Source organism: Stenella coeruleoalba (assembly GCF_951394435.1).
Source record: "Stenella coeruleoalba genome assembly, chromosome: 8".
NCBI classification, from domain to species: domain Eukaryota; kingdom Metazoa; phylum Chordata; class Mammalia; order Artiodactyla; family Delphinidae; genus Stenella; species Stenella coeruleoalba.
In genome coordinates, this window is record NC_137154.1 from 70,149,321 (window position 1) to 70,170,967 (window position 21,647).

The following is a 21,647-nucleotide window of genomic DNA, read 5'->3' on the forward strand; positions in this document are numbered from 1 at the left end:
TACTCTTCCTTTTTAGCTTTTTGGTGTAGGTGCATTTTGCCTGGACATGATGGTATCCACCTTCTGCTTCCTGTGTTTTATATAGATCAGATTATGCGTTTAATGCATATTATGTAATACGCTCAGAGGAGAAAGCTATGAGGCAAGAAGAGGCCAGTGTGTCACCGTGGGTGTGAAGCTGAAAACATCCAGACAAACAGGCCTCAGGTCCATAACTCACTACATGAGCCAAACGCCTGTGGAGGATGGTAGCACGGAGCCTGGCCCTTAGTAGGTACTTAATACATATTTATTGGGCAATTTTTCCATAATCAACAGAGTCCTGGGGTAAGCCTCAAATGGAGCAGGGTTTTCAAATGACCCATTCTGTTATATGACATTTAACTCCTCCTGGGAGCAGTTTACCCATCTCTAAGGCAGCCGGTATTTCCGGAACTGCAGAGCGGTCTCACCTGTGCGTCTTCCACTTGCCTTGCACGTCTTCCTCTTTGTTTTTCACTGTCCGTTCTCAGTCAGTCTGGCCTGGAAAAGGCTCACCCCTGACCCCACCTTCCTCACAGCAGTGCTCTCCTGGCATCCTCTGCTTCGGGCACTTCCAGGACCCCCTGCATTTTGCTCCTGTTAACAGTTTACAAGATGGGGGCAGGGCATATGTCAGAATCTCCAGAGGAGGAGCTTATTTGAGAACGGGATTTTATATTTGGAAATAAGCAGGAAAAAAAAAACTACAACTATTGTCTTTGTAAAACAGAGAACTGAAAGAAAAGCTTGGAAGAAATCCTCTTACCTGGCAATAATATAGATTTAGCAAACCTGGGGTTGGTGTGACCGTTTTATGTTTTGGAAAAGAAGAAGTTCAAAGAAAAAGTGTTGAGAAGCACAGCAATGTGCCCTCTCCGTTCCCCTGCCTTTGCTAGTAAGGACGTCCTTCCCTCAGCACTTGGATTTCTTGGAACCTGCCCCTTTCCCTCCCTGTACAAAGCCAGTCACTCCTGCATGCTCCCATAATGCTTTGCTTTTAACGTTCTAATATGTCACCCATTGTCCTTTACCTTTATCATATTGAGCTCGGATACAGTAAATGCTGCTGAAAGAGAAATGGAAGAGCACCTTGACCCCAGTGAACCAATGGGAGGCCTTAGTCCTTGACCCTCGAATTCTGGTGGGCTTGGCATTGCTTACAGTGGATTCTATGACGACTCCATCCTTAGAGACCCTGAATCTCTAGAATTTGGAGGTGAGACATCAGGAATTTAAAATTTTACATGCTTTGGCTTATAAATCACACTTTGGGAAGCACTACAGAACTTGGGTTTCTATGTTCTAGAAACAAAACAAGCGTTTGATTAAGGCAGCCTGGCTGCATTGAGCCATTGGTTTGTTCGTGCAACAGGTGTTCATTGAGAACCACTAATTGTAGTGTGACCTGTCCTAGGTGATGCCGGGCAGTAGCTGTCCCTTTTGTGGACATGCCTGTCCACTCCTTTTTTGCCATTTGCTGTTTCCCTCCTGGCAAGCTCAGGCCCATTCTTAGGGCCCATCCTAGTCCAAGTAGCAGGTGATAAAGACTTTTAAGGCTGTGTTTGGTGGGTGCAGAGAAGAAGAGTGGGGGCAGGGAGAGGATTCCCATTGTAATAGAGAAGTAAATTCCTTGGTATTTCAAATCGCTGGAGAAGGGAAGGGTTTCTTTTACTGAATTCCTATTATGTGCCCAGCGCTTGACATATCTTTTCTAATCCTCACTATAAGCCAATGAGCTAAATGTAATGATTCCCATTTTACAGAGGAGGTAGCTGAAGCTTACGTTTTGTTACTCTCCATAGCTAGAAATAGGTGGACCCGGACTAGAGCTCAGGACTTAACTCTAAGACCATGCTCATCCTTCTCTTCCTGGAGTCCTCTGTTCCCTCACTATTCTTCCAGCCTCTGTGCTTGTCTGGAACATCCTGGTACCTGCCCTGTCTGGACTTAAAGACTGTTCCCTGAGGTGTCCCTAAGAGTGCCAGAATTGCTCTGTCACCTTCTTAACTTTCCTAGGGGTGAGTAAAAGACAACTTGGGTCGCTTTATAGAAAGGATGCTAACCTGTAGAGTGAGTACATAGGTCCAAAATCACAGATGCTGACTGATTCACTCCCTTACTGCTAGTAAAGCTGCATCCAGTTTTTATTGTAAACATACCTTGTTTCTTTTTGGCCCCAGCCTTAGTCAGGATCTGCAGCCAAATATACTATAAAATGTTACCGATGGACTCTTGCTGGTTAAATCTGAAGTCTTTTTCTCAGCCCTCAGTTCCTGAACACGCGTCAGATATATTTGATGTAGAAGATTATTCATTTTCTGCATTTGATATAGTGATTATTAATGGTTGAGGAAATTAAGGTGAGCGGAGGGGGAAAATTGGCCTAGTAAACTATCACTCGGCATCACTTTGAAAAGTCTAGGCTGGGTCCACCCGATTGAATCAGCAGATTCTTGAGCCCACAAGCTGTGCCTGTCACTTCCTCAGAAGTCTAGGAGTCTGTGGCATTTGATAGGGGGACCATCTTCTTAAAGCTTCCTCTAGCTTCCATGCCTGGAAACCTTCCTAGCTCTTCTACTTCCCCAGCGTCTGCCTCTTCTGCCTCCTCCTTTCCTGAATTTTCTGTCGTGGGCATTCTCCAAGTAAACTGATCTTCAAAGCTGCATCTCTGTTTTTCTCTGCATTTCTGTCCTTGACTTCTCACCCAGGCTCTTGTCCCTTTTTTCTCTTGCCCAGAGGACAGGAAGCCTGTCAACATCCTTCTCAAACCAGTTCCCCCTCTCAACTCTGCTTCTTCCATCATTGGTTCATCCGTTGGACCAACTGGTTTATAAATGTTCCAAGAATGATCCATTCTTCCTGTAACCCAGGCACAAAATCTGAGTTAACTTGATTACTTTGTTCTTTCTCCCAGGATAGCTGTCTAGTCAATGAAAAGAGTAAAATCTTGCTTCAGAGATTTTGTGTCTTCCCTGTATTGGGCATCAAAGATTTGGTATCTACATGGTATCTCTTTCTTCCTTTCTGTCTCCCAACCTCAGTTGTCATTGCTTCCTGTAGCTATTTCCCAGATGGGCTCCCTATGTCCAGGGCTAATGGAGGGTTGCTTGAAATAATAGCAAATGTGCTGAGCACTTATATGCATCGTGCTAAGTATTTTATATTCGTTGCTTTATTCAGTCCGTACAACCACCCTGTGAGGGTTGGTGCAATTTCCCTCATCTTGCAAATGAAGAAACTGAGGTTTAGAGAAGGTAGATGACTTGCCTAAGTGCCCACAGGTAGAGTGGTTGAGCTGTGACTCAACCACTCATTTCTGTTTTGTTCCAGCGGATGCTTGTAACTGTTAAATTCTGCTGCCTCTCAGGATATAGTATGGTATCTAATAGGGGGCCATTAATAAATGTTAGTTTCCTTCCTACTTTCCCTCCTTTTTCTATCCATCACCTCTCCCCCAGCCTATGCTAAATTCATACAATGCCAGTGGCTCTGAGCTCCACCACTCTCCAAGGCTCTCCTTTCTCCTGCATGCACTCAGTTCTCTCCACCAGGGGCCCGCTGGCCTGTTAGGAACGGGGCCGCACAGCAGGAGGTGAGGGGGCGGCGAGCAAGTGAAGTTTCATCTGCCGCTTCCCATCGCTCCCCATTGCTCGCATTACCGCCTGAACTATCGCCCAGCCCAGTCCTTGGAAAAATTGTCTTCCAGGAAACCGGTCCCTGGTGCCAAAAGGTTAGGGGACCGCTGCTCTCCACTTTTTCCAAGCATCTCCAGTGCTTTCCTGCTCTGTGGTTGCGTATTTTGTTATCTTAAATAAATAAATCCTTGAAGGGCTGGTGAGCTGCTGTTTCGTTTCTTTTATGTGTTATCGAGTACTAGGGTATCGGACTTTAAATGTGGTAGGTTTTTGGTAAATAATTGTTAAATTATTGCATTTGGGTTTTATCTTGAGAGCAGAGGTTACTGAACCATCAGGGATGTATCACAAGGAAAGACTGGAATCAGAGGGACACACAACCCACCAGGATTGAGTGGAGGGGTAAAACTGCTGGCTGACTAGTTAGCTAATTGCCACAGTCCAGGCGGGAATTCCTGAAAGAATTCTGGTCTAGACAGAAGGCAGAGAGGAGAGGCGCACAAGGTAAGAGGTGTGGTATGCCCTGGCTCTCCTATTAACATCTTCCTCAGCAACTGCAATACTATTACCTTGCCTGTGCTCCTGTAAGCAGCAGAGACAGCTCCTGGAAGCTAGGGAGAGATGTTACATGGTGTGGGTAGGTTTGGGGTCCCCAGATCAAGGCTCCCGAGGTCTGCAATTGAGTATACTGGGGTGGGTGAGGAGTGTTACTCAGTGTAGCCTGGTTTAAGAGGTGGGACAGAATCAGCAACATTCTCCCAGAATTACTTTAATCGCCTCCGCTCGGGCAGGTAACAGCCTAGAGGTTTGTGACCACTGGTTGTAATATCTGAGGTTGTAGAATCTGTTTTGACCCTTCTGCTAGTCAACGGAGCCCAGAGCAGCAGCTTGTCGCCCAATCCCAGTGCATGATAGAAGCACTGGGGCTAGGGGAATGCAAAGAGAAAAGTCTGGCCACTTTTCATCTGGAAATTCCGCTTAAGAAGAAAACAATCCTACACAGAACTGATCTGGACTTTGAGGGCAGATCGGGAAACCGATTTCGGCCGGAGTTGGCCTGGTGGGAAGGAAGAGAAAGTCAAAGGAAGGAGAAGTGGAGTCTGACATGAATTAAACCTCGGCAGGGACCAAAACAAGGGAGGCCGTCGCCCTCCTAACTGTCGGGAGACACGTCAGCTAGAGCTCGGGGCAATTTCAGCTGGCGATCTCCCGGGCCCCGGGAGGGGCGGCGGAAGCCTGGAGACGGACTCTAGGGCCCAGCGGCCGGGCGCTGGGCGGGGGTGAAGTGTAGGGTTACAGTGACGATCCCGGACTACCCTCCCCGCGCGGTGCGCGGGGCGCGGGGAGCGCGGGCGGCGGCGGCAGCGCACGGGACGCTCTAGGACCCAGCGGCGGTGGTCCGGTTTGGGGCTGGAGGGGAAGCCTCGGCGTGTCTCCTCTTCCTTGTGAATGGGGCTGCTTGTCGGGCGCCGCTTCCCCAGGCTGCCACACGCCATGCCCGGCGCGCTGCCTGGCGGCCGCCTTCCCCATCCGCGGCACTGAACTAGCCATGATCGCCTCATGTGGAGGGCAAAGTTGCGGCGGGGAACTTGTGAGTCTGCAGTGAAAGGTAACCAGTCCCCGCTCCGGGCGCAGGGCGGGCGCCTCCGACTCTCCCGCGCAGAGGACCCGGCCCATCGATGCTCCCCGCCCCCTGCCGCTCCGGGCCGGCGGCTCCTCTCCGGGAGTTCGGGGCGGAGATCGGCCCGGCTCCGGAACGACTTGGGCAGCCTTTTCGGTGCCGGGGGCCGGGAGTGCTTGCCACCGGAATCTTGATCTCCCTTATCCATATTGCTTTAAAAAAAGAAAAAGAAAAATCAGAACTCTGTTCCCGCGCCACTCTGCAGGCCCCGGAGCCGGCCGGCCGGGTCGCAGCGCCGCGCCTCCCCGCGCCCCCTCGAAGACTGGGAGTCGTTTGGCCGTCGTGGCCCGTGGCCGGGGCTGCAGGCGCGCCCTCGCCTTGGGGCTGGCCTTTCCGGAGGGGCGCTGCCATATGGCCGCCCTCTCCGCGACGCGCCGGCGCGCGGCTCTCCGGCGGCCGAGGGAGGCGGCGGAAGGGGTGGCCGGTGGCCGCTTCCCTGCGCGCGAGACAAAGGCGCGCACGGTGGCCCGCCCGACGCGCCGGACCCCTCCTGTAGCCCCAAAGTCTAGTCTCTGGCGGGTGGGGGCGGAGAAGCGATCGCGCCGCGGACCCCCGTCCTCGGATCGCGTTCTCTGATTGCTTCTTCTTTGTTCTCCCGGGACAAGTTTCTTTGACAGAAACTGGGGAGTTAGATCCAGCTCTCCCTTGCTGTTCGTGTTGCTTCAAAAGAATCTGGTTTCAGGGGGAAAAACATTAAACTTTCCAAGTGGAGATGGCTCTTCTTGGAATGGGACTTTCGTGGCACTTCGGTCGATGACAGCTGGGCAGAGCGGGGCCCGCGCTGTGGCAGGGGCCGGACGTGCCCCGTGGGCAGCCGGGCTGGAGGACCGGGCGGCGAAACCGACGAGCGCTGGCTCGCACCCACCTCTAGGGCCTCCGCCGCGGCGACCTTTCCAAGTTTCCCTCTTAGGAGCCCAGGCTGAGAATCCGGCTGCCTGCCCGCAGCTCCCGCGCCTCGCCACGCCCTACTCTCTAGTATCTTGATTGGTGGCTGTAAAGACTTTCCCTTTCCATTTTTGTTCGAAGGGTCTTTGCTTCTTTGGCTTTGGCGTCGGTTTCCTGTCCCCGAGTGGCACATGCTTGGGAAAATGCCCGGCTAGTGTGTGGATCACCTGAACTGAGGCTTCAGTAGACGTGGCCCTGACGATGGGCCTCGGAGCCTTTGAGGTTGGGACCGAACATTTTCCGCCCTCGGTCCCCCTCAGTTCCTTTGCCCTGTCCTGATACAGTGCGGACACGGTTGCCCGTTTTCTTCTTCCGAGGCATGTTAGGAGAATCGAGTTTTTGTACTGCTTTTTAAAGTCCTTGGTGGTGTTGGAGATAGTGGGTCACTAGAGCCATTTATGATGCCGGAAGATGCTTTGGACTACCCCAAACAATAACGTTACTTGCTATAAGCAAATACAACCAGAATAGAGGGATTATTAACAGCTACTATTCCAAAAAATTTCCTTCCTTTTCAGGAAGTGAAAAGTCTGGGCTTGAAATGTTGAATAGTCATTTCTCTCTCTCTGCTTCCAAAACTGGCCAGTGTGTCGCTGCCAAACTAAGATTTCCCCTGGCCGCCCACCACTCCGGGCTGCCCACCACTCCGGGCTAACCACCACTCCGGGCTGTCCGCCACTCCGGGGTGTCCACCACTCCTGGACCCGGCAGCTCTCCGTGGACGTCCGACCCAAGTTAAGCATTGGTGTCTCTCCAGCTTGCGAGTTCTTGAAGCATCTAGACCAGTGTGACATTTATCTCCCAGGACGCTGCTCTGATCATCATAGTACATCTACTATAAGGCTTTTTATGGAAGCAATGTGGGCACAATCCTTAATACACTTTGAACTGTTCTACAGAGGAGCAAAGGGTTGGAAACCACTGATTTGACCAGAATTAAAAGGAGTAGGGCATAGAGTAGAAGGCTTTAGAGCTGCCTGCCTCTACTCTCCCTGGTGGGGCATGGGGGATGTTTAGTTTCTGGATGGGTATACTTTGCTTTTGTGAGATACATTTTTCAAGATAAATGAGGAAACCCTTGTGAACTCTGCAAGTGGATAGGAGGAGAGAAGGTGCTCTTCACTCCACTCCCACTCCCTTCTTTTTATTAGTATTTTTAGTTTTTATAAAAATGTTTACTTATCTAGCTGCACCGGGTCTTTGTTGCAGGATCCCTGCATTGGGAGCACAGAGTCAACCAGGGAAGTCCCCTCTCCCTTCTTTTTTTTTTTTTTTTTTTTTTTGCGGTACGCGGGCCACTCACTGTTGTGGCCTCTCCCGTTGCGGAGCACAGGCTCCGGACGCGCAGGCTCAGCGGCCATGGCTCACGGGTCCAGCCGCTCCGCGGCATGTGGGATCTTCCCAGACCGGGGCACGAACCCGTGTCCCCTGCATCGGCAGGCGGACTGTCAACCACTGCGCCACCAGGGAAGCCCTCCCTTCTTTTTAAAATGCACCCAAGTCTTGGTCTTTTGGTTCTGTGTGATGGTGGGGGGTGAAGAATACTAATGTACTGAAGGGCATGTGGAGATCAAAGCACTTAAAAATACATCTGTTCATGCGAGCTAATGGAGGACTTTCGGTTTAAATGAGATTTTAAAGTGCTGTTAAGAAAAGCACAGGAGTGCAGAAATGTGAGTGATTTTCTGGGAAGGCACTCTGCTGATTAGACTTGAGAGTGTCTTCTGCCCTTGGCCAGTTCGTCTGGAGGCTTCTGTGGATAGAGCTCTGCTTTTTTTTTTTTTTAAGTCTACCCCTGTGGAGAATTGTAGACCCAGGGCCTGGGGGAAAGATGACCGACCTAATTGAAATTAGATGGCAGTCTGGCTGGTGAGAGTTCTGTTGAAAAGTACAGCCCCTAGGTACCAGTGCTTCATAGCAATTTGTGAAAATGCTTTGAAAATGATAAAGCACTGTATAACGTAAAGCTTTTTAAAGAAAAAAATAATGAACAACTTAGAAAACAAGGAATTGCTAGTGAAAATCGTAAAAATCTGATTTTCCAGGCCAATACATTAAAAAGGAAGTGACTTTGTAAGACCCATTAGTAGTCCTGATAAGCAAAATTCTCCCAGAGTAACATCCTCACTCCTTGCAAGTAGCTATCTGCATTTTAAATGCATATGAAAGCTTAGATCAGGAAATTCTCTAGTGTTTTGAATAATTTTTCTCCTCCTATTCTTTCATTAGTTTTGGTAGGTTCTTATGTCCCAGAATTCACTAGGCAATAGAATACTTGAAAAGCAAGGGGTAACTTGGAGGTCAAGTAAGAGGACATAATTATAAGGTTCCTTGGAAATAGTCTGAGGTTGTTGAGGTTTTTATTTGTTTGCTTAGTGATTTAAAAAAATTGTTTTATTTTGTTGGTTTGTTTTGTGAGGGGAGGCAACATTTAAATCTTGGCCATTGTGGGTGGATCCGTACACTACATTTTCTGGAACGGAGGCACGCCTGGGCTTGCGTGTTGCCACCACTCTGAGTTCTTCTCTAACTTGTGAGGCCCTTGGCCTCCATCCTTGTGAAATCGTAGGGTATATTCATTCCAGGCTCTTAGGACCAGACTCCTGGACTCCCAAAGTGTCTCACACATCAGGCATTTTTTCTCCCTTTATTGGGGGGGCGGGGGGAGTAGCCCTAACGTGTTAGGAAATGTATCCCTGTTAAGCCTCTGGAGAATTGGGCTTAACTTGAAAAGAATAATAAAGTCACATGATCCTACTGTGTGTGTTTCAATCTGTATTTGGGACTTCACTGGCCAGTACTGCAGCTATGTACACCTCTTTTCTTGTTTGTTTTGTTTTTAAGTAAAATGCCTGTAGCTCACTTGTTTGTTTGTTTAACTTTTAGTTTTGAAATGATTATAACTTTATGGGAAGTTGCAAAAATAGTAGAGAGGTCCCTTGTACTCTTCACCCAGTTTCCCCCATTGGTAACATCTCACATAACCAGAGTACAACAGTAGAACCAGGAAATGGACCTTGGTGCGATCCAGACCGTATTCAGATTTCACCAGTTTTACGTGCAAACATTCGGGTTTGTGTGTGTTATCCTCCCGTGCAGTTTTTTTTTCACATGTGTAGCTCCCTGTAGCTACCACCACAATCAAGATGCAGAGTTATTCTATCACCTCAAAGCCCTGCTTTGTGCCACCCCTTTATGGTCACCCTCCCCTTCCCCCTATTCCATCTCTAAACTGTAGTAACCACTCTGTTCTCCTGTATAATTTTGAGAATATTACATACATAAAATTATGCAGTATGTGATCTTTATGAGATTAGCTTTTTCACTCAGCATAATACCCTTGAGATCCACCCAGACTATTGCTTTATCACTAGTTTGTTCCTTTTTATTGCGGAGTAGTATTCCCTGGTGTGGATAGACCACAGTTTGCTTAAGCATTTGCCCACCGAAAGACACCTGGTTGTTTTCAGTTTTTGGCTCTTACAGTTAAAGATGCTATGAACGTTCATGTACAGGTTTTGGTGAGGACAGAGTTTTTGTTTCTTTGGAACGAATGCCTAGGATTAGGATTGCTGGGTTTTGTATGGTAGGTGTATGTTTAGTTTTTTTAAGAAATTGTCAAACTTTTCCAGAGTGTCTACCATTTTACATTGCCACCAGTAATGTGTGAGAGATGCAGTTTCTCTGCATCCTCACCAGCTTTTGTTTATTATTTTAGCTGTCCCAGTAAATTTTTGATCTCATCATGGTTTTAATTTGCATTCCCTAATGGCTAATGACGTTGGACATCTTTTCATGTGCTTGTTTGCCACCTGTGTGTCCTCTGTGGTGAAATGTCTGCTCCCGTCTTGCCGTGTTCTAACTGGATGATTATTATTATTATTATTTGCCATTGAGCTTTGAGAATTCCTTATCTATTCCAGATATGAGTCCTTTGTCAGATGTGTGGCTTGCGTATATATTTTTTTCAGTATGTAGTCTGTCTTTTCAGTTGCAGGAAAAAAATGTTTAATTTTGCTAACGTCCAATTTATTGAGTTTTTCCTTTTCTGGATCGTGCTTTTGGTGTCACATCTAAGAACATTTTGCCTAGGTTAATATTCCAAAGATTTTCTATTTTTTAAAAAAAATTTCATGGTTTTACATTTTATATTCAAATTGTAGTTCACTTTTACCCTCTTAAGAATGTGTATGTCTTGCTATCCATCTTCTAAACCATCTCTTAGGTGTTGATTATGCATTTAGTGCTCTGGAAGCACACGGGTGAATCAGGCATAGTTCCCACTCTCCAGAGCTCGCTATTGGTGAGGTGGTATGTGGACATTCCCAGGTGTTAATATTATGATAGAAGAGAAGAGCGTGATGTATTTGGGGGCACAGAGAAGCATCAGGGAGGTCTCACTTTGATCAGGTGGTCAGGGAGGGCTTCCCTGGGCATGTTGCCCAAGCACGGTGGGAAGAAAATGGGTTCTTGCCTTTGATCTAGTTTTTAGATAGTTTACTGACATGAATTCTTCAGTGTGGGTTACCCTGGTTCTTGAGCACAGGCTGAAGGACTTTGGGCAAACTGAGTGGTTGAGGACTCTTTTGAACAGCACATGGCATAATAGGTTAAAAAAAAAAAAAAAGAAAATGCAGTACTTAAAACTGAGTATGAGTAAGGTTGAATTGATTTAAAGTTAGAATATGTGTCAAAATGAAGAAGGCAGTAGTATTTTGGATTGTTTAGGGTCAGATGGACTTAGTTTGCTTCCTAGCCCTAGTTTGCTTCCTGGCCCTGCCACCTCCTTTCTGTGTGATCTCAGACCCGTGCAACTTCATGGAGACAGTGGAGACAGTAATGGTTCTTACCGGCTGGAGTTGCATGCAGGTGAAATGAATTGATGCATATACGGCACTTAGCTCAGTGCTGGCACATTCAAAGCATTCAGTAAATGCCTATTATTATCATTATTATTATTACTAGTAGTAGTAGTAACATAGCAGAAAGACAAATGGTTTTATAATGTTATGTGTTTTCTCATGTATCTTTTTCTTTGAGAAACTGGTTTCCCAGTTCTTACTCATAGAAGCTTGCCTTTTCACACTTGGGAAAACTGAGCTGTATACCAAATACTGTTTATTTATTTAAAATTTTATTTTATGTCCTTATAGTTAATTTACAATGTAATGTTAATTTCTGCTGTACAGCAAAGTGATTCAGTTATACATATATATATTCCTTTTCATATTCTTTTCCACTATGGTCTATTACAGGATATTGAATATAGTTGCCTGTGCTATACAGTAGGACCTTGTTGTTTACAAATATTATTTATTGATTGAGGTTAGAAGCTAGGATACTCTATTCACGATCTAGTACTCCTTATAGAATATACCTTTTCCCTACCTCTAAACCAAGAGTTTCTGAGTAAAGAACAATTTTCTCTCCGCCCTGACCACAGGAGGTGGTAGGAGGTGTGTGCTGTCCTGAGCTAGTTCAGAGTTTGGAGTCCTTATTACCCGAGGTACAGTAAGCCAGGGCTGATGTCACTGTGTCCCAAACTTCACTACTGGCAGCTCCCTTTCCTTTCCTTTGATGACCAAGCTGTTTATTTCCCAGAGGAAACGGACTGCGCCTTAGATGTACAGTTGTAGAGCAGTGGTTCTTAAACGTGGGTGGACATCAGAATCGTCAAGAAGGCTTCTTTAAAACCAGACTGCCGGGCCCCAGCCCCAGACTTTCTGTTTCAGCAGGTCTTGGATGGGGCCTGAGAATTTGCATTTCTAACAAGTTTCCAGGTGATATTGTCACTGCTGGTTCGGGGCCCACACTTTGAGAAGCACTATTTTAGAGCATTGGCCCCTATAAATTAGACCTAGACTGAGGTCCCTTACTCTTTGGAACTGATTCTGTTCATGTTTAATGGTTGAGATCGAAATAGATTTGATTTCTGAGGTTCCTAGTTGATGTACATGACTGTATCCTTTCCTCTAATCCCTCTTCCATGCCTTCCCCCTTCCCCACCCCGACTTTTCCTTCTCTCGGTTTCCTTCTCTCTTTTGATCTCTCAGTGCTTGGAAGACATGCCAGGTTATGGTAAATGGTGACCATATACCAGCCATATCGCCTTGGCTAATTCACTTAACTTCTGTAAAATAAATGTGTTTACTAATGCTTATATCCTAAGGTTATGGTGAGGCTTACCTGAGATAATGCCTGTTAAAGGGCCGTATAAGAGGTCAAGCATGGTGCAAAATTTGTTTTTTTATTCTTTTGAGCGCCCTTGATTTCCCTTTGGAAGAGTGTCCTCGGATTTGGAGGTGGACTGCCTCTCCTGATGCTGAGTTCCACTGCTGCTGGGGGGACTCGGTAAAGATTGCTTAGAAATGTTCAGGGACACTGTGGAGAAGTTAAGAGAGTCCGCTTCCTCTCAGTGGAGAATTAAAATTCCATGATTTTTTCCTCGCAGCTTAATCTGGCCCCAGATTTTTCTTTCTTTCTTTTTTTTTTTTTAAAGTTCTAGATCTATACCTTCCATGTTAACCGCTAGCCACATGTGGCCATCTAAATTAATGAAAATTAAATGAAACTAAACATTCAGGTCCTCAGTCATACGGGCCACGATTCAAGTGCCTAAGAGCCATGTCCATCATTACAGCAAGTTCCACTGGCCAGTGCTATTCTAGAGGGATGCTAGCCCTGTTTGTCTGAAGGCAGCATCATTGGGCTTCATATCGTGGGACCGGGGCACATTTTTTTTTTTGCGGTACGTGGGCCTCTCACTGCTGTGGCCTCTCCCGTTGCGGAGCACAGGCTCCGGACGCGCAGGCTCAGCGGCCATGGCTCACGGGCCCAGCCGCTCCGAGGCATGTGGGATCCTCCCGGACCGGGGCACGAACCCGCGTGCCCTGCATTGGCAGGCGGACTCTCAACCACTGCGCCACCAGGGAAGTACCCGGGGCACGTTTTTGAGTGAAATGTACCACTCTTCCCTTGGAAGTCTGGTGTGACTGATGGGGAGAAAATACCGCGGGGATACTGCCCTGTCAGCTTGAACCTCACTTTGCCACTGGGCAATTCGGAGGCTCATTTCCTTTGGAAGGTGGGTCAGCAAGGCATCTGGGCATGGAGTTTATCAAGTTAGCAGGCTGTTATCAAGGGGGGGTGTGGTCTACTGTTTCTAGGGGATATTCGAAGCTTTGGTTCAGTTCATGGGATTCTTCCAGGAATCTGGTCCTTGAGAGAAACAAATGGAAATGTTAGGCTGGATTTAGCCCTGAGACCCCCTTCTCCTGGGGAGGATCCAGAGGCGGCCTGGACTCCTCCGCCTTGGGTCGGCTGCCCTGTTGAACCAGCCTTTGTCCGTGGGAGGCTGGGGGCTCACTCGTCTGGTTTGTGGCGCCAGTTTGGACTTGCTCGGATGCCATTCCGCGCTGCGTCATCCTCACTCTTGCCTCCTTTGAACGTGTTCTGTAAACTGTCAAGTTCCTTTCCTTACTCCCCGGCATCCAGTCAGTCACCAGGTCCTCGCAGTTGACCCCCAGGATGGTTCTCGCATATGTCCCCGCCCTTCACGTGTCTCCACAACCCAACCAGCCGGACTCCTCATTACCTGGACGCTGTGGGAGCCATGTGACAGGTGTTCCCACTTTGCTGTCTCCCACCTCTTCTGATGAACTCTGTCCTCCCTCCCTCCCTCCACCCCTCTCAGGACAGGCAGGTCAGGAAAAGGATGACAGATGTCATGTCTTTCAGGCTCACTCTGCCTCCTCAGTGTGAGGTGGGGCGCACACACGCCCTGTGGCCCTGTGCCCCGGAGGAAGGAGGCATCTCCCTTCCAGCTGCTGCTTCTCAGCTGTAAGGGCTGCTCCGGATGGCGTGGCCCAGGAACGGAACCCCTGAGAGCAGGCGTGAGGCAGGCCTTTCCCTTCCTTCCACGAGCTGTGCTCTGAAGGGCTCTGACCACCAAGTTTCTAGTGAGTGAGTCTTTCTATCTGGCAAGTCTGGGGAAAGGAGAGAATGTAAAATTCTCTAGTAAGGCCCTGTTTCCTGAGGGACGGGTCCCTAAAATCACTGCAACTAGGTTGCTCATCCTGGTGATGTGGGAGAAGGTTGAAAGATGTGAGAGCAATTTGTTCACTCATATGAACTCTGTAATTTATAATCAGCCCTCATTTTAGGGATGTGAGGTTTGTTTTCAGTATTGGATATTACAGGCAGTACTTTGTCTTTTACATACTTCTTTGCAAATGTACTAATATATATCTACTATAAATTCCTAGAATGATAACCATAGTATAAGTACATTTTGAATTTTAATAGATATTGCCAAGTTGCCATCCAGAGATTCTATTTTTTTTCCATAAATTCTCCCCAATTCAATTTTGTTAAAATTTTACCATCTGATAGACAAAAGACTGTTATATTTTAAATTTTTGTTTATTATGAGTGATATTTAGCTTCGTTTTACATGTTTATAAACTACCTGTATCTGTTTTCCTGAAAACTTTCTATTTATGTTAAACTTTTGCTTATCCATTTATAAAATCTCCTCATACATTAAAGGATGAGCCAATAATTGTCAAAAAAAAAAAAAAAAACGATGTGAGGGCAGACAAGAGGGAGAGTCTGGGATCTTTTCTGAGGAATGGGGCGAGGAGGAGGAAGGATAGGAACAGAGACTAGGGAATGTGCTTTCTCAGATTTATGGAAACTCGTGGAGGCAGTGGACATTCCTTAGTGCATAGTAGCAAACTCACTGCAGAACACACGTAACCCCACTCTAGATTCTGAAAGGAGACATGGACTAATGTTCCTTTATCTGGAAGAGAAAAAGAAAATGTCTTCTGAAATCCCAATAGGCTTCAATGAAGACACCTGGGAAAGTACTGTAACCAGCACAAAACCATTTACACAAACCTTGAAGATAATGGGGGTGTGAGGTTAGAAGCTGGAGGTTTGTAAAAGGACAGAATCCTGTCACACTCACCCTTCCCCATGGTGGTGACTGGCCTGGTAGGTCCAAAATGCATGGCAGCATGAAAAGTGGTGAATAAATTCACTTTAGCTAACTTTTAGATTTGCTCCTGTAAAATACTCATCCAAAAAAAGGAAAGGGTATATCTGAAAAGGTCTACTCCGAAATAGGGATTATCTTGGTCCTGAGTTTAGAGCTAAAATTTCCCCAAATTCTGAAGTTACTTACCTTCAACTTTCTCCAAAATAAATTCCAGGAATATGGAGTGGAAAATAATGGAAAGAAATACAAATATTTATATTTTAATGGCATTTGTTAACTGTCTAAGATCACACTGTAGTCTAGGACCATAAAATGGGCTCTGTATAATTAAGTTTGCTCATAAAGTGAACAGCTTTTGTAGGATTAAATTTAGTAGTTAGGCAGAAATCACAAATATTCTAATTGAAACTACTCTGAATTAGTTTCAACTTCTCTGAGGATGGTACATGTTGAATATTTGGGGAGCATGACATTTCTTATTTGGGGACAGAATATAAATTAGGCAAAATTTTGGATACAGAAGCTCTCACTGCTCAATAAAAATCTGTTGATTTACTAACTCTGGACTGTGCAAGTCGATACTGAGGTGGCGAATTTGGTGAGGATACAGTAAAAGGATATAGTTCCTCCATTTGACATTTGCGGTCTCTCACGTGCGTGGAACTGAACTCGGTGTGGGGTGTATGTCCTTTGCACCTATGGAATTTATATTCTAAAAGGAATGTAGTGTTAGAAAACAGAAGGCAAATGAACTGGTTTATTCCACTCTGAGAAACGAAGGCCAAGAAACGATTAATAACTGCCTTTCAAGTATTCTGTCTTCACTGTGGACTGCGTAAGAGGAAACGTGTTGAAATGACAGATATCGTGACTTCTAGAAGCATGGAAGAGTTCCCTGCCAGGGAACTTGGGAGGGTATATGGAGGACACAGATGCAACCAGGGAATTACTAGATGTGTGAGTGTGACTTAGTGGAGGACACTCAGTAGAGATGATGGGAGGTGGGCCTAATGGGCCAGTTGTGATGTGTTCATCTGTGGAGCTGAATGGTTAAGACTCCAGAGCTGGAAACCTGGAGTCACTTCCCACCGGTGCCTCTCACTGGCTTTGTCATCTTGGGCAAATTACTTAACCTCTCTGTTAAGTAGTTTCCTCATATGTTAAATAGGGATAATAGTAACACCGACCTCCAAAGATCATTGTAAGAATTTATGTGTATTATGTGAGTTAAAATATGTAAAGTGCTAGGAACAATATCTGACACATTAAAAGAGTCATGTGTTAGTTATCACCCATGTTCCATTGCTGTGCAACAAATTGCCTCATCCTACTGGCTTCAAACACTCATTTATTCTGCGTCCAGATTCTGTGGATCTGGACTTCAGACGGGGATGAGGTGGTTTGTTTCTGCTCCAGTGTGCTGGGAGGAGGCTGGGGGGGGGTGACTGGATGGCTTGGGATTGGGTTATCTGGAGGCTCCCTCATTCACCTGTCTGGCATCAGGGCTGGGATGCACTTGAAGGCTAGGTCTGCAGACTGGAGCTCCTTCAAGTGGCCTTTCCTCCCAGCATCAGGCTAGTCAGAATTCTTGCGTGGTGGCTCAGAGCTCCAGATGTGAGTATCCCAGCAAACAAGATAGAAACTGCCCTGCCTTTTATGGTCTGATCTTGGAAGTCACCTAGAGTCACTTCTGTCGTTCTTTATTGGGCAGTGCACTTAAAAGCTTGCCAAAATCCAAGGGAAGGGGAGCTCATCTTTCTACAGGAGTGTCAAGGAATTTGCAGACGTGTATTAAACTGCTCATCGTAAGAATCATGTCGCCAATATTAAGATAAAGTATTAACCGTTGAGCACACAGTAAATCCTCAGCATTTGGACCACCTAGAGAATGTATTGTTCTGAAGATGTGAATTTTCTGTGTAGTTAAAGGTAAATGTGGCAGTTTTTCTGCAAGATTGATTCCCACCCCGACTCCGCCCCTCCACTCCCTCAGCTCTTGCCTTGTGTAACTTCTTCTTGATGGTTCAGAATCATTATTATAAACATCAATTAACATGATGTGTTGTTTGAATTGAGGGCGGGGGGAGAAGGGTATATAGATAATACAAATATTTGGGGACAGTGAGTCTCATTTTTTAGATATAAGCACCACAGTTACCTTCCAAGAGGATGCTTTCCTACTCATTGTTGAAATAGGATAGTAACTAAAATAGGTAGTAACTGAGGGTGCAAAATGATGATAGAATTAGTGTAAAAGTTCACATACATGTTCTATGTGCAAGAGGTACTCGGTGATACACTGGAAAGCCCTATGCTGATGACGTTTCCCATTTCTTAAAGATTTGGACTGTGAGAGCCCTAGACACTTGCTAGGTGGAAGTTGGTCAGCACCCACAGAACAGACCAGAGTCATCAGCACTGCAGAGCAGTTCAGTGATAGAATATGCTCTGGATCGAGTTCTGAAAAAGTCATCTTGTTTGAAAAAGTGTTCGAATTGGCAGACTTCTTTTCATTGGCTGTCTGTAGCCTTCTAATGCCCTTGACTTAACTTGCAGCCTTAAAGACCTCCATGGCCTTTTGCTTCAGCTCTTTTTCACTAAGAACTGCTCTTAGAGGATTGATCCAAAGATAGCTCAGAACCTTCACATAAATCAGCTGCTTTCTGAGTCTGATAGGGTGGCTAAATCAGTATTGTCCTGGTCTTTTAGTTTTGCTTTTCAAAAATTTCTTTTCTCTTTCTTTTTTCCTGCCCTCCCCCTTTAAAAAATCATAATCATATTTTAAGTCATAATTTAAAAATCATGATCCTTGGTTTGTCATTTTTGGTCTCCCTGGAGAAAGTGACAGCCAGTCTGAGAACTAGAAGTGGGTAGGAACAGTGCAGGTCTTAGACCTGAAGAATGCCATTTGTTGAAAAGGGACATGGAGCCCTGGAGCACTGGCCGGAAGCTCAGGTGGCTGGAATCGTGACCGACAAGGACCAGATCAGACTCAGCAGGTTCTCCCAGATGAGGGAGGGGAGCCCTTGGAAAACCACCAGGTGGGGCATGTGTCAGGGAGTCATATGAGACGTTCTATGGCGACAGCACGGGTTATGTCTACATTCACCTTTCAATTTTCTCTTTGATTTGAGTGAGTTGTTCTATCTGGGAAGACCAGTGGAAGATTAGTGCTAGTTATACATCATTGTTTGCAAAATCTGCCTTATTTCATCATATAGAAAAAAGGATTTAGGAATCTGTGATCTGTTGTTTGCTCATCCATTTAAGAAGTTAAGAAGAAAACAACCCTCGGGCTCTTAATTCTGGTTATCACCTAGAAATCTCCACTGAACGAAACTTAAGCCTCATCAACATAGCAGTGAAATCTGCTCACGTTGATGACCTTTGTGTTGATTCAGACCTGAGATTCAGATCTCCAGAAATGTTACATTATGTTCTGGTCATATTGATTCAGGCCTTTTTTTCAGAGAAATTATTGTAAATCAGTTTTGAAACCCTTGACTTGGAGGAATTAGTCAGTTACTTGTTGCACTGGGCATTAGAGGAAATGTTCTAGTGGGTCTTTGTAGTCAACTGATACATTATACATCTTGAAGCGAGGTCAGCCATTTTTATTCTTTGATTTTTCATTTTATTGGCCAGTTATAAGACTTACTGCTTGGTGATGAAAATAGGCTTTTAGTTGCCACCTGTGTTATGATCCGGAAGGACTAGGCTTTCAGGATCATAGGTAGTAAAGGGTCAGTTTTTTCCTCCATTGACAGTGAAAGGGATGGACTCACTGCAGGAGATGCAGAGAAGAGATTTGGAGTTCACACCTTGACCTCCATCCTGTTATACCACCGGTGGATTGAAAGAAAAGTCATGGAACACAGGTGACAAGGAGAGGAGGGTTTTTTGAATTATTTGTAATTCTCAGTACAAAGGACAAATCTGCCTCCCCCCCACCCCACCCTGACTCCAAATAACTACCCTATTGTCCTTCTGTGTGAAGGTGGAGCCTCCGGAGCAGCTGACGGTGTTCAGGTTAGATTCTGGTTCCTGACACCTTCTCCAGGTCCACCTAGGCTCCTGTGTGCCAGGGTGGCCAGACAGGTTAGGAGTTTTGGAGAGCTTTTGGATGACACCGTGTATCCTTTTATGGTGGTTTTTGATAGTAGGACCACAACATTATGCTGATTTTCTGAGGAATTGTGTGTTGTAAGATGTCCCTTATTCCAAATTCTTGGAAAATTGAAAGTGTACTTTTAGTCTTGTTTGTCGGTCAGCTGAATAGTCTGACCTAAACCACTCTAAAAGCCTTCACCTCTGGTTTGCTCGAGCATCTTGCTGCTGTTCCTAAAAAGCTCACTGGTTGGATCCTCTCTTGAAAGTGAAGTTTACGGCGATGATTCTTTCTTTTGTTGTTTTGCTTTTATTTTATTTTTTAATTAAAATTTTTTTATATTCTTTCCCATTATGGTTTATTACAGGATAGTGACTATAGTTCCCCGTGCTATACAGTAGGACCTTGTTGTTTGTCCATTCTATGTATAAGAGTTTGCATCTGCTAATCCCGAACTCCCACTCCAGCCTTCCCCCATCTCCCCCTTGGCAACCACAAGTCTGTTCTCTATGTCCGTGAGTCTGTTTCTGTTTCGTAAATAAGGTCATTTGTGTCATATTTTAATTCCACACATAAGTGATATCATATGGTATTTGTCTTTCTCTTTCTGATTTACTTCACTTAGTATGATAATCTCTAGGTCCATCCAACAGCCTTGATTCTTGTTCCGTTTCCCCATTCTCATCAAAAGAAGCTAAAATGTATTGAGCACTTACTGTGTGCTGGAACACTGCTCATAGCCCTTGCCATTGTCTCAGTTAAGCTTTGTTAACAGTCCTATGTAGTAGGTCCTATTATCCCCATTTCTTGGTAAGGTAATGGGCACCAAGAAGTTAACTCATTTGCTCCAGCTCACATAGCTAATAAATGGTAGAGCCTGGATTCTTACATTGTTTAAGAAACAGATTTGTCAAGACAGAACAAAAAGCACGGCACATCCTTCCTTTCCATTCAGTGGGTATTTTCTCCTCTGTCGTTTTTATTCTTTAAGTCTTTCTAATACTCAAGTCTTTTGGCTTGACAGCATCATTCTCTTTTCTCTTCAGTCATCATGTCTTAACATCCTTCCCTTTGTCCAAAGATTGCCTGACTTCCTACCAGGCAAGTTATTACAGTTTCTTTTCTCCCCACCTCCTTATAGCAATCTCACAGAGGCTTTTTGCCCATCAAATGTCATGGTTGATTTTTATTCCCTTTTATAAGAATTCCTCAAGGGCAAAAAGATGCATTCCTATACAGGTGTTTTCTAGAGGGGCTGCTCTCTCTCTTCAGATGCATTTTCTGTAATCAACAGGATCTTTCTTCTGACAGAGTTCAAGCAGCGCTTTGCATCAAAGGGCCTCTGTACGTCTTCTCTGTATGTCTCACCAGCTTTTCGGGGCTGTGGGCATCTTCCTTTGCCTGGGCAGGGAGGTAAATCATTTTCAAGTATGACTGGTTTGCAACATTTTTCATCTTAGAATTCTCCTTAAGTTTCACATTTTTTGCTGGAAAAGGCTATAGAACAAAAAACAGTGTTTCTCAAAGTGTGGCTTGTGGAACGCTGGGGGTTTCTGAGACCTAAAACTTATCTTCTTAGTAATACCAAGACATGCGCCTTTTTCACCGTATTGACGTTTGTACTGATGGTCCAAAAGCAAAAGTGGGTAAAACTGCAGGTGGGTCCACATGAATCAAGGCAGTGGCCCCCGACTGTACTAGAAGTCAGGCTGCTTCTCACCAGCACACAATATAAAAAGCCCGTTTCACTTAAGAATGTTCTTGTTGAAGCAGCACAGATGATCAATTCTGTTAAATCTCCGACCTCAAGTACATCTGTGTAGTGTCTTGTGTGACGAAGTGGGAAGTACACATAAAGTGCTGCTGCAGCAAACTTAGGAGGAGCCCTTGTGTGACAAGCACTTGAATCGTGACCTTAATAGCAGCTTTTCTCAGTTTTAGTTGAAAGAACAATCGACAAACTATGGTTATTCTGAGTTAGATATTTAATAGCTGTTTTCTCAAAAGTGAATAAAGGGTGACTGTTACGTCAAGAAAATCAATGCACAGTATTTGTTACCAATGATAAGACTCAAGCTTTCAAGTGGAAATTAGAATCTTGGAAAACTTGGATTTGCCACCATGAGCTTGACAACTTCCTAATACATAAAAGACTTTGATGGTTGCGATCTGTGTTGTCATAACAAATGTGATTTTGTCAATTTTGTTGATATTGCTTACTTGAAATATTTCCATGTATGGAAGATTTTGCATAGT

At 45.3% G+C, this 21,647-nt stretch overlaps 1 protein-coding gene across 2 annotated transcripts in view; it reads left to right on the top strand.

Annotated features, from left to right (window-relative positions):
- Positions 1–21,647, top strand: part of AMOTL1 (angiomotin like 1) — a 133,072-nt gene that overhangs the window by 19,015 nt on the left and 92,410 nt on the right. Inside the window, exon 1 of one of the 2 annotated variants that reach the window (XM_079928745.1) lies at positions 5,006–5,265. The exons of the other annotated variant lie outside the window; for it this stretch is intronic. Coding sequence (XP_079784871.1) covers positions 5,217–5,265 — 49 coding nt within the window. The 5' untranslated portion in view covers positions 5,006–5,216. Of the gene's footprint in view, positions 1–5,005; positions 5,266–21,647 lie in introns of those variants that run through there. 2 annotated transcript variants of the gene reach the window in all.